The sequence below is a fragment of the Rutilus rutilus genome (genome assembly GCF_951802725.1).
Source record: "Rutilus rutilus genome assembly, chromosome: 4".
Lineage (NCBI taxonomy): Eukaryota > Metazoa > Chordata > Actinopteri > Cypriniformes > Leuciscidae > Rutilus > Rutilus rutilus.
In genome coordinates, this window is record NC_140212.1 from 15578914 (window position 1) to 15592592 (window position 13679).

Sequence of the window (13679 nt, forward strand, 5' to 3'; positions counted from 1 at the left end):
ACATGCTCAGTAGAGTCATGTCTCTGCCGGAGGAAAATGTTTCTTTATTAAACCTCATCAATTAAAAACAGGCATTATGATTGTTAAATGCCAACACAATAAATATAAGCAGCAGAAACTGACCATAAATTAAATTTATATAATCAATTACATTTGTATTATGTTTTATCATTTTTAAATATTTGTATTATGTATGTGTGTGTCTATATATATATATATGCCCACACACACAACGTTTTAATGATTTGAAATTAAAATGATAAATATTTTATCTTTATTGGTGACATGAACGACTTAATGATGCCATCAAGATTGTATCATTGCTGTACAGTCAGAAGGAATTGTAATTATGAAATAGAAATTTAAACATTGTTAGTTTCATAATCTTTTTCATCTTTTAAAAGTCAAGGGACATGTTATTTAGATATTATCTAAAAACAGATACATTTATTAATTTAATTGCATAATTAAAATAATAAAAGTAGGCTATTAAACTAAATAAACATTATATACTGCTTAACGGGTAATTAGTGGTAAGTGGAAGTGATTCATTCATGTAATGTTAAATACACTTATTAATATATTATATCAATTGGTTAATGACTTAATGACAGATGTGAAAGCGTTAACAATTCTACAGACTGAATCTACAGACTTCGCCAAATAACCCCTTAATGTGCAGTAGCTAGTGTGTGAGTGTGAACGAGCACACTTGTTCAGTGCGGGCTGTGCAGCTTTAAAGCGCTCGCTCCATGATGCCTTGCGGTGTCCCGCTCGCTCGCGCTCACTGTATTTACTCGCGTGAGAGAGAGAGAGAGAGCAGATCTGCTGCTGCTGCTGATGTAACGGGCCACACTGTATGAACTTCAGCGAGCGGACCGTCCGAACGGACCTGAACCGGACCGCATATACTGACATCAAATGAAGAGAGTGTTTACGATACATTGAAGGAAAAGCTAGATAATCTGATTAAATCTCGGTTCTGCTTTGGGGAAGCGAAGCGGACCCGGACTGAGGATTTTGGCTGCCCGGGACTGCAGACACACGCAGGTACGCAAATGATTTTATATAAACGTCTCCGCACCGTGTTTTGGACTGCCGGGGAAGCCCGAGAGAGGGGCGACATGTATTGAATGTGTTTTCATGGGGGACCTTTAAATAGTTGTGACGGGACGCGTTAGCTACATGAACGCGCAGGAGAACAGACGCATGACACGAGACTGTGTGTGCAGTCAATGTCAGGTCTTTTATCACCAGCCCCAGATCTACATATGCGTTTTAACGAGTTAAATGACAGTATGATGGTGAGTGTTTTCCATCAGATCAGCAGCAGGCCTGCAGCCCCTCCTAAACTTACAAAACACACATCACTGCATCCCATAAACACTATTACGACTCTTCAGCCGTGGCTTCATATTAACTTTCATTAATGAGTCATCATTATTAGACATTATAAAGAGGGTGAGAGCTGTCACAATGACTATCTCTGATCATCTATAGGTTTTGAATCAACATATTTTAAAGCTGTTTAATGGTAGGGTCCATTATCTTACCCCATATAGTGTATTATTTACATGTGCCTATACAGAATTTTCTTTTCACTGGAGTAAAATTTCAACTAGCCACAGCCTCACTGGTAATGTTGATCAAATTCAGTAATTATGATGGTGTTAAATATTTTAATTCAAGTTTAATGACATTTCTAATTATTAATTATCTATTCAATGGAGTTTACCCATAACTGAAAATTCTGTCATCATTTATTAATCATCATCCATCTTATTTTAAGTAGCAAAGAAAGCTATTTTACGTGAAAGACTTGTGATTCCGCTATATGTAAACAACTGAAAGAATAACGTGCAGTAAACAGTACAGCTATTTATGCAACAACCCAGTGTGTTTATGATTATGATAATACATTAAAATAAAATAACAAATACTAGTTTGCCACGTTAAGCAGCTTACCAGACAGTTTTTGTACGGCTAAAACGACTAGAAGCGTCTGACTTTAAAATGGCCGCACACATTATGTAAAAAAAAATTACTAAATTATGACAGAATTTAAATTTTTAGTTAGGCTATACTTTCTCTTTAAGCATTATGTGATGTTGCTTAATGATTTATTACTTGAAGTTATGAATGTGATCAAACTATGATCTCAAACAACTAAGAATCCAACACCTTCAAAGCTATATACACACTGTCATATTACAAACTGTAAAGTTATATGCACTCTTATTAATAGATAGGAATGTTTTTGTTAAGGTGGCTTGATTACATAAACCGACTATCAGAACTTGCACAAGAATATGCAGTAGAGGCCAAACTGTTGCCTTGTGATTAAGGTAATGCACTTTTCAGCAGGTTTGAATTTCTGTTCAAGTTTTCTACATGTCCACTCTTGCTAAAATGTACTAAAAGTATGATAAATTCACCTGCCAAACTTGTGCGAAACCAATTGTGGATGCCTTCCTATTAAAACAGTTGTCTGTTAGGGAAAAAGGGACCACAATCCCAATGCACCATAATGTCACGTCTGATGATCTTTAACAAATTCAAATGAGCTTTACAGATAACCAAGTGAATATTTAATGTCTATGTTTTAATCATTTTAATCATAAGTTTTGGTATGAACTAATGTAACACTCCTTCAGATGCAGCAGGCAGCGCAAGACCCATCAAAAATAGACCAGATGGAGTCATCTTAGCAGACACAGGACGTTATGCAAACATTGGATTTGTATGTGCATTTTTCAGCTTTCGGACACCACCTTCCTCTGCCTCACTCACTCGTAGATCTGTTTACACATGCCTCATTCATAGATCTGACTCACTCACAACCAATTACACATCCCTCTCCCTCTTATTATACACAGTCTTGTATGACAACAGCTGGCTCATTAAACACCCACTGATCAGATCTGCTGATCGCGGATTGTTGTACGCGAGAGTGCTAAATAACTCCAGCGCACATCCTACCAGAGGAAGAGAGAAGAAGCGAAGGAAAGCTGAGGAAAGCAGAAGGCGGAGTAACATTACAGAGGTAGTGAGATGGAACTGTGCTGAGAGATGTACATGTAATATCATGAATAAATGCATGGCGATGCAGATAAGGATCTTGAGTAGGCTGCAGAAGGCTGTTCTACTCTTTTGATGAGTTAGGAAGACGAGATTTCCACAAAATTGGAGCATCCTTTTGAAGTTATACGTGTTTTTTTGTTAAATATGTGTGGCAAAAATGTTTGTTCTTCTGTGGTCTCAGGAACTTTAGGTAATTAAAATATCCCTGCTTTTGTATTTTTGCTGGTTTCTAATACGAGTGTGTCACAGGTCACAGACAGTTCACTTCCCTCTTCTGAACCCATACAGACCAACTCAAGGAAATGAAGGGATTTATCTGTTGTGCAAGAGAAAAACAATGACAGAGAAACAAATGTTTGTTCTCTGGTTTCTTTGTTTTGTTAATGGCACTTTGCATTCATTTACCAGTATTTATTTTTACTACTAATTAGTGGGGCTTGCTAATGCGTCGCTGTTTTAGCGTAAGCTATAGGGTATGCAGTGCAAATCATCAGCATAGTATGCAAGTATTGTATGCTATTAGCCGCTGATACTCTGTTCAGCTCGCATATTTTGGCAGCCTTTATTTCTTGCACTCGTTTGTCCGAAAAGTGGCAACACTGCCACGGCTGTTGTTTCACAGACAAAAAAAAAAGAAAACAGATGAGATTGGGCAGCAGCAAACTAGACCACAACAACAATAGACACCCGCAAGTTTAAACAAAGACATTTTATGTGTCATTTTTATATGCTACTTCTAAAGAGAAATAGCGATGGATGAAATCTTCTAGTGCGCACGTGTCGAGCGCTGGCGTTCATGCATGCTATCAAATGGAGTATACTGTGAAAGGTTAGTCTTGTGGCTGTATGCACAGGGTAGTATTTACATCAAAACTGAATTATAATTTGATCTTGGTATTAAACAAAAAGTTTTTTTGTGCTGCAACTAACACCTCAGATTGTGTTGAGGAGATGTGTGCTATTGCTTATCTTAGTGATCAGACTGGTGTAAGATTAAAAGATAAATTATCACAGATTTGCATTTGGGAAGGACTTCAGTCATATCTAGGGGTCAGAACATCATACAGACTTAAAGGTGGACTTAAAGTGAACGCCCAGAAACTGCATAAAAACACATGATAAACCACTCCAAATGCCTTCGCAACCATATAGTACTAGTGCATTGACAACTACAACACCCTGGCATTATGGTGCGCTAAAAAATGCTGGGTTGTTTCAACCCATGTTTGGGTCAAATATGGACAAACCCAACCATTGGTTTAAATTTTAAAATTAAATGTTTAAATGGTTGGGTTTGTCCATATTTTACCCAAACTAATTTTTTTTTTAGAGTGTGGCGTTTTATTTATTTATAGGCAAGCATTCAGAAATATAAAAATCTAATTTTGACATATTGTTTGTCCATTGCCCATGCAGTGGCAAAGTGCAGTGACTCTCAAAACATTTGAAGAAAACATCTCTCAGAGTTTTAGTTCTCATATTATTTACCAATGAATGACAAAGGAGAGTTGAAACAAGATTGAACTCTCTCTTTTGTTTAAATATCGCTAATTAAACGTTGTGTTGAACGGCATGCGGGGTATATATATATATGTCCAACACCCCTTCCCCCACATTGTTTGTGAAAGAGCCACTTGTGTGTATTCACCTCAGACTAAAGTTACTTCGAGTTAATGAATCTTACTCAGGGTTTCTTCTAATCCTTAACATAGGTTGTACTGACAAACAATTTTATTTTGAATGGTTTAAATTCAGTGTCAGTTCGTGACTCATTGGTGCGTTGTTCAGCTGTGAACCCCTGACAGGACAAAGTTATACAGTGGGACACGGGACAAAAGTTAAAATAAAGAGATTGTTCCTTAATTGCTGCTGTTTGTTAGTTCCCAGGCCGGTCACAGCCGGCCATGTGAGAGATTCACAAAACTGCAAAAGCATCACCATGGAGATGGATTGTTTGTGTCCAGTCATGCTGTGAGGCCTGCAGGGGTGGGCGTCTCTCCAGCAGACCTTTGTGTTTGCCTGGACCCTTGTTAGAAAACACACCGGCCCTGAGAAGGTGTTCATGTGCTGTCTATAAAACTCCAAGAATCACAGCAACTGAATAAATACTAGACAGCGGAACAAGCTTTCATCTCAAATGACATATTTTAGAAAAAAATTTTTTTTAAATGTTTTGCTGATTAAAGGACTGACACCAAATTATACAACAGAAAAGCATATTAACAGGACTGTACTGCCAACCCTCACAGCTTCGTTTTCATTTGTGACCGCTTAAGTATGACAGACAGCTACCCTGACTAGTTTTATAAACATTTGACTTACTGTATGTTCAACAGAATTAGTAAAGCGAGAATGGATGAACAACATTGACCTGACAGAGCATGTGAGAACACAACATGCTGGGACCGTTACACCCGATGGGTTACTGTTGGATCTAGCCATATGTGCTGTACTGATCTGTGTTTATGGACGTCAGACATGTGAGTCGACTGGAATGTGAGTTTAGATGCATTACGTCTCCTTTAGTGGCTGTCTTGGCTGCACCTTACAGTGAAGGCCCCACCAAATCCTTGAGTTTGTTAAATTTAGCCCCAGGTCATGAAGCCGAAGCTAGTCTGGCGCAGATGCCTGTATCACTCATGTCTATACAGTTAAACACAAATTCGGGCAGCTGACACATAATACTGTTGGGGGTAGGGCTTTAACACAGTGGTTAAAACATGCATGGAAACAACACCACATAACTGTATGCTGCTTTGATAAACTGGTGGGACTGAACTTTGTATTAACAAGCTCGTGAGAGATTTCTGAAGCAGAAGTGAATGATTACGTTACGTACCTTCTTGGCCCGATGTCCCTACCCATGAGAGACTGATTAAGATATTATGTCAGAGTATCAAAACGCACACCAGAACAGAATTAAAACTAGATGAGACTAGATGTGAGTACTTGCCCATGCAAAAGCTAAGATGTTGTGGGTGGTTGCTAAGAAGTTTTAAGTGCATTTTAGGGTGGTTGCTAGGGTGTTCCTTGTGGTTGCTATAGGTGGTTGCTTACTGGGCCAAGTCAAAAGAGCCCTACCCTCTAAGTCTCTATGATATTATTCCTTGAATCCCTCATTGAATTTGGATTTATTTTGTTGTTGTTGTTGCTACTTTCTAAATTCATTGTATTGTATTCATCTTATTGTGAACGATTCATCTATGCATATCCTTAATTTTTTTGAGCAGGTAATGTTTAATCAAATTTAAATGCAAAGAATAAATACCATTTTGTGGCTCTTTAATGTGTCGTGACATGCACCAGTCATCTCTTCCTACTTGCTATAGCACGAAATAAACATGAATGAACATTAGAAGGTATGTTGTTTCAACCGCGGAAAGACGTCAATACACACCATTCATGCCCACAGACGTTTATCTACTAACTCTTCTGCCTGGTTTGTTTGTGGGACAAAATGGCAGATTCTGCATTATGATTGGTCAGATCGCCTGTCAATCAAACTCCAGGCGAAGGGGGGAATTGTCATAACTTGATCTTTCGGTGAAACGACAGACTTCTCTGTGGTGACGTATGCAGGACTTCATCAATCATTAAATTCTCTGAAACCCCCAATCTTACAATCGACTGCAAGCTCACGTTCAGATCTGCCTCCATTTAATTTAATTTTTTTTTTTTTTATAATCGTATGTAGGGACTATTTACATGCCGGAATTTAATACTTGGGGTTAGGGTTTGCTGCAACTGTATTTCTGTAGTGATGACATACTGATCACACTATGCAGGCATGGGTATCCATCATAGATATCAGCTGGGTGTGAGATGGCATATCAAGATTTTGCCCACTGCACTTCAGCAGAGACCACTTCAGATTTCAGCAGACCAAACACTCTCAGAGACCGACAGAATGAGAGACAAACAGAGGACTTTCTCTCTTCACAACACACACACTGAAAGACTTATTACCTGTCAAGGGTATACAGCTCATCTCACTTATCCTTTATGAGTGTGTCTCATGGGAGTGGGCACCATCTATAGTGTTCACAGGCCTGTTTGGACCAGTTCTTCAGCTTGAGCGGTTCACAGCTAAATAAATCACCCTCATCACTCAGTGCTACTGCCACAGAAGAGGAAATGCATCAGTTTAGAGTATGCTTTCCTTACCAATGATTTGCAGTAAACAAAAAGAAAAAGGAACAAATCTGAATCAGGAAGTTTTAAGCATACTCTATATCAGTGGTTCCCAACCTTTTTCCTTGGGGGCCCCCCCTATGTACATATTTAACAATCCGTGATAACATATTTAACAATATATATATATTAGGGGTGTAACAGTTCACAAAATTCACGGTTCGATATGATACACTTTTTTTTTATTATTCTTTTTTATATTAAAACTAACATCATAAATCTATCCGTTTGATCCGTTAATAACGGAGAAATGTGAATGTTTGTCACTAGATCTCGCAGCGATGTTATTACTTCAGTGGCGAATTCAAATGCTTTCTTTACTGGATCTCTTAGCGCTGTGTAGTTACAGTGTTGCATGATCACGATCGGCTCGCGCTGCACTGGTCCAAACTGATAAACGGTCCTTTAACCACACAATAACGAGCAGTTTCGTTCCGCTTGCATTACGTTTGCTGGATAGCATTAAAGGCCAAACCACAATATAGTAAGAGAAAATTGATTTGCAAGCTGGATTTAAGGATAATTACAGATGAGAGCTTGACACTGTATATTAAAGAACCAAGTGTCACTGTTATTGAAGATGGTTCCAATGACAGAGTGGGAGTACTTATGGTTGAATAATTTCTTAAATAAGTGGAATTACCACAAACATTTATTTCGTCTCACAGGCAGTGATAAGAGCAGCATGCAGACCAGAGAGCTTGTAACGGGTGTCTACAGAAGTGAGGAATGACATCATCCAGATGAGAGGCATGGAGCTGAAGGTGTGGGTGGATGGAGTGCAGCGCATCGTCTGTGGTGTCACCGAGGTCACCACATGTCAAGAGGTTGTGATCGCTTTGGCCCAAGCAATAGGTGAGACACTAAATCTGATTCTGAATAACTTGTAAATGTACTACAATGGCACCATTTTTAAAAGAACTTTTAACTTTTCCATGTTTTGTATGTTCCCTTCCATGCTCATTTTGTTCCTCCTTTCCTCAGGACACAACATAACACTCACTATGGTTGTCTCCTTGACAACAAGCCCTCATTGAGATCAGAGTTTGAAGGAGTGAAATGCAGTATTGTCCCTTCTAGTCTCAGAGTTCGACCCTATCACCCTATACTGGAAAAAAATGGAGACTGTGTCTTATTCCATTATTTCATGAATAAGTGCAATCTCTGTTCCACTGTGACGCCTGGTCTTTAGTGAATGTCGGATGAATTTCCTTTGGAAGTTACATCTTTGTGTCACCATGTTTTTAGAGCTTTAGAGCTTCTCTGTTTAGCCATACACAGTTTGATTAAAGTTAAAGTGTGCAGTTTTTTGTATGTTAAAATACCTTCTTCTTTCCCAGCTTGATATACAACTATATGTAAGCCATTCATAGGCTGATTTCCCCAGAGTGTAAAGGCTGTGGCTCTGCTAACAAACAATGCTGAGTTTGTTTGAACATCCTCATTAAGCCTAGCCCTGCAACACATGGCCAATAGGGGAAATTTGGGAAACTTGTTTGAATACAATAATTATTTTTGATGCTACTGGTGCAGAAATTATGCACGTCATCTTGAACTGAAAATAGTTAAAGTTGCCAGTACAGAGCAAATGACAGATGTTTTAGTAAGTATTCTAAAAATCATCGATAATGTAAAAGTTTTGTATTGCAGGGCGGACTGGTCGCTATACGCTGATTGAAAAATGGCGTGAGACAGAGAGGCACCTGGCACCCCATGAGAATCCTGTGGTTTCTCTGAATAAGTGGGGTCAGTACGCTAGTGATGTGCAGTTGGTGCTTCAACGTACAGGCCCTTCTCTGAGCGAGCGCCCCACCTCGGACACCTCTGCGAGAGCCCCTGAGCGCAGCCTATATCGCCAAAGTCTCCCTCCCATGGCAAAGCTCCGGCCCACAGCCAACGATCGTTCCCTCAAACGCCGTGAACCAAAACGCAAGTCCCTCACTTTCACAGGTGGTGCCAAGGGGTTGCGTGACATCTTCGGGAAGAGTCGTGAGGGTGAGGCCAAGCAAAGAACGGTGAACACAATCCGCAGCAGCACACCGGCACCTACGCAGGAGCTGTCCCTTCTGGTGCAGTTGCAGAAAGATAAACTGCGCGTCCTCGAGCAGAAACTGCAACGCTGTGAGACTGAGTTGCAGCAGCAATTGACGGAGGAAGAAGAAGAGGAGCTGGTCGAACTAGAGCAGCAGGTCCGCAGGAATGAGGCGGAGATGAAGGAGCATGAATTCTGGGAGAATGAGCTGCAGATTGAGCAGGACAACGAGAGGCAACTGCGTGCGCAGCTGCAGGAACTGCGTAGCCGTGTACAAGAGTGCGAGGAGCAGCTGGGAGAGTACCTGGCTCGTATTCAGTGCATGGAGGCAGGGCTGGAGGCAGAACGCCTACAACAAGAGCTGATGGAAACGCGAATAGCAGACGAAATGGAGGTACAGTCGCGACTGGACAAGGCCCGTGCCGAGCTGGACATGCAGGTGCAGCAGGCTGCAAGACTGGAGAGCAACTGCAGAGCTGTGGAGCTCTCACTTGGGCAGTCAAACATTAGGCTACAGGTGAGTTCACCTAAAGGAATATAACAATTCACTTACACTAATATTGCTGACTTTCTGACCAAGGTTTTGACTTGGTTTGAGGTTGCACTCACACTAGAGCTTTTGGGGTGGACGGAGTCCATTTGTCATCAAAAAGGTTAATTTGGTTGGTGTGAAAGTGTCCAAACTCAGGTGCACAACAGAAAACCAAATTCAAAGTATGCAGGTATGGTTCGCAGTTGGTATGAAATACATTTTTCCTAAATCACAGAACTGAATTGCTTTTAATGAATTGGGGAGCATGCAAAGATGGAATAGTGGATTTCTCTCTCAAAGATGGTCATATCTCAGGGGTGCCCAGTCCTACTCCTGGAGGAACACTATCCTGAAGAGTTTAGCTCAAATCCTAACCAGTTAATCAAGGTCTTTCGGGATCACTAGAAACTTTCAGGCAAGTGTGTTGGGGTAGGTTGGAGCTAAACTCTGCAGGTCATTGGCCCTCCAGGAGCAGGATAGGACACCTCTATCATAGCTGCTTGTCTCCTTGGTGAGCAGTTCGCAGTCTTTGCATTTCTTGCAGTGCATCAGTGGCAGATGATCTCAAGTGCCGTTCTGTGCGTATAAAGTTTTGGTAGTTAATCCAAAGTACTCGTACCAAATTTGACAACTGCCTCTGAGGCAAAATACTAATGAATAGCAAAACAATCATGACCAGTACTTTGTTTCATGCAGTAGAAGCAGTGAGCTACAGCTGCTTTGTTTTAGACTCTTTGGCCTTAAGTTCCAACAATGTGACTAATCGGCTTTGCAGAATGTTAGGGACCCGGGTGGGGGTGGAGGGTAGTGGTCACAGATGTTATGTAAAAGATCTTTGCCAGAGCTTACAGATGAAGTGAAGGAGCAGAATATGTTCCAGTATGGTTTGCATTCAAATGTAATGTTACATAACACAGATACACCTGACTCATACTCTCTGGACTATCTTGTTAACAAATGAGATGGATGTCTTTTGGAGCACACTCTTTTGGCCTCCCTCTTTTTTAAAAAGTGTGAACATGGTAAGGTATAAGGGAAAACATTTGATTTGATTGTCTATTTTAGATGTTAGATTCTTTAACTTTTAATTGTTTGATTTAGGAGAGAGAGCAGGAGCTGGAACAGTTAACTAAGGAGCTAAGGCAGGTAAACCTTCAACAGTTTATTCAACAGACTGGCACCAAAGTAACAGTTCTACCAGCAGACCCTGGTGAGGAGGAAGCTAACACAGGTACAGACACATAAATACTCTGTTCTTTTCTTGATTTATGTATATCAAATGTAACCTCTCTTTGTTTTGTCTCTGTAGAGTCAGAAAATCAGTCTGGATCTCTGAAGCGGCTTGGATCAGCCCGACAACTTCCCGCTGACCTACGAGTTCTGCAGAGCCCCCTGAACACAACCTTTAACCCGGAAGGCATCTATGTCTGATTTTGCACCGGCATCAACATCTAAATGCAGTCAATTTCCCACATGACTCCACATCACTCCGAGACCATGATTCAGAGTCTTCGGCAAGATCACACTCCTTGGAAATATAGAGATGTCTGTTGTTCACTCGACAGAAAATATGCAGTGAGCTTGTTCACGGTGAAGATTCCTTCCTCTTGATGGCTGTTTGACTAATCCAACCCAATCAGTGCGTTCTCCAAATCCTATAAAGACAACTCCAGCTGAATGTATGCTCACTTTCACTGGACCCAAAACACAGTAAGGCTTTGAACATGTATTGAACAAGGCAACTACTAAACTCAAACAGAAAAAGAGACAGAATACATGCTGCCTCAGCCTAAGTTCAATCCATTGACCTTTTGGTACAAGTTAGAAAATGCAGCATCATGATGTCTTTCATTTCTAGAATGTTTCTGAATCTCCAGGTAAACCTCACACTCAATGCGATATGCAAGCAGACGGAATTTTCGGGAGATGCAAAGAGATCGTTGAGGATGATAAATTATGCAGTTTATGGTTTATGGCTCATAGTCGTGATGAAAGCTCATAGAAAGGGGTGGGGTTTTGCCTTAGTTTGCACTTTATTGGCCAAAACATCTGCTGTGGAATTTTACCGAAATCTTACAAGCTGAAGAATAATTTTCTGCGTTTGATCGCACTAATCAGGAAAACAGGTGCATGCGATATTTTAAAATAGTGTGAAAGTGAGGAAGAGAGGTGTTTTTGCATGAAAGCAGCTTGTGACAGGTGAACTTTGTTACCTTTTAAAATGAAGAAACCTGATTTTGTGCTGAACTGCTTAGTTTAAAAAAAGTAGCCTTTTAAATAATGCAAGTACAGAACAATGTAGTTACGCACAAGTCATTCTAATGACTGGTCTAGATCAATGTGTTCTGCCAGTGAACCTTTTTGGCCAATGAATGCATTTTATTTTGTTCATTTCTGCTAGTTATTTTTTTATTTAGCTGATCTCACTAAAATGCTATCCACATACTAGCAAAGTTGCATATATTTTAAACTAAACTGTGTTTTACTAGTTTTCAGAACTATATTTTATTTCAGATTAAACCAAAGTGTTCTGGAAGTCATGAATGTAGAGATTTGTAATTGAGCAAAGGGATGCAGCTCCAAAATATTTTGTTGATGACATTATTATTTTTTTGTGAATGTTTTAACTGTAGTAGCACCTGCTACCCTTAAAAACAAATTCACAGAGATGACTACATTTATTTTTACATTTATTGTGGACATAAGCAAAGAGCTCTTGATAGTGTGGATAAGGAATTGCTCATTTAGATTTGCTGCAGTTGCTCCTGGATTTGTTTGGATATTTTTGTAAACTAACTGAACTGATTTTATTTGTAATTTTTTTTCTTCTTCCAAAAAAAAAACACTTTTGGCAAAAGTTAACATTTTAACATGATCTTCATGGATGACTAAATCGTTGTATCTCTTCGTAAAAAAAGGCAGGTTTGGTTTAAAGCCTTGCACATCATGTTAAGGTATCTATACGTTCAAAACAAAATCCATCTGCTTCTACATTTGGATATTTTATTTTTGGAGTAGTTGTGTGTTGATTTCACACAGAACTGGTGCTCAGATGATCTACAAAAGAGCATTCGGTTGTCTGAATGCTGCATGACTTTAAGAACTAAGTCATCTCTGTGTGACGAGGGGAATGTTTGAGACGCATGCCTTTCTTAAAAAAGTGTAAATAACATATAGCAACATATCAATAAGTAGCAAAGACGACTATTTTTAACATGGATGAAAAAAAATTGCACAACACTCTCTTAACAGCTAAAATAAACAATGTTTTTATTTTTAGCATTGTTAGGCTGCATGCACTGACGTTCAGTTTTAAGCTTGTGTGAGAGGCCTGAGGATCCACCTATGGCACTTAATACAGGTATAATACTCAACGGGTTGTATTAAGGTGTAACATGGACTGTGCTAAATGCCCGTATAAATATCTGTGCAATTGTAACAGGCTTGAGGTTTGGGACTGATGTGTGCGCATTAGAAATTAACAGTGTGTATTCTGTCACCTGCTGCTATACACACAGGTGTGACTAAAACAACATTAAGCTCAGCTGATAGTTTAGATCAAATGGCATCATGGATTGATATCTCTGGACCACAAGTTTTGACCTTTAATGCAGTACCAAAATCCCTTTGGGCAACAAACTTCTATTCAGCTCTATTTTTAACAAATTATATTAATTAAACTACTTCATTCTTGAGAAGTGTCAAATGCCTGGAACACACATTGAAATGATTTATGGTGACATGTTTATCAAGCAGCATAAACCATTTATGCCATCAATGGAAAAGGTGCAGTAACATTGTAAAATGCTAAATAAATTTAGAATAGAGTATTGCTGTTTATTG

The 13679-nt window shown here is 39.5% G+C and overlaps 2 protein-coding genes across 4 annotated transcripts in view; one reads left to right on the plus strand and one right to left on the minus strand.

Moving 5' to 3' along the window:
* ints13 (integrator complex subunit 13) overlaps positions 1-13679 on the minus strand; it is a 38022-nt gene that overhangs the window by 11418 nt on the left and 12925 nt on the right. The window lies entirely within an intron of this gene.
* Positions 719-13666, plus strand: rassf8b (Ras association domain family member 8b). Of its 2 annotated transcripts, none has more exons than XM_084406277.1 (5): positions 719-1050; positions 7941-8127; positions 8923-9821; positions 10938-11067; positions 11146-13666. In XM_084406277.1, exons 2-5 carry the CDS (start codon positions 8016-8018, stop codon positions 11265-11267), a joined length of 1263 nt encoding a protein of 420 aa, XP_084262403.1. In that variant the 5' UTR covers positions 719-1050; positions 7941-8015; the 3' UTR covers positions 11268-13666. The 2 variants fall into 2 exon arrangements, with proteins under 2 accessions (XP_084262403.1, XP_084262404.1); XM_084406278.1 differs by having other exon boundaries at positions 796-1050; positions 10938-11046; positions 11146-13659.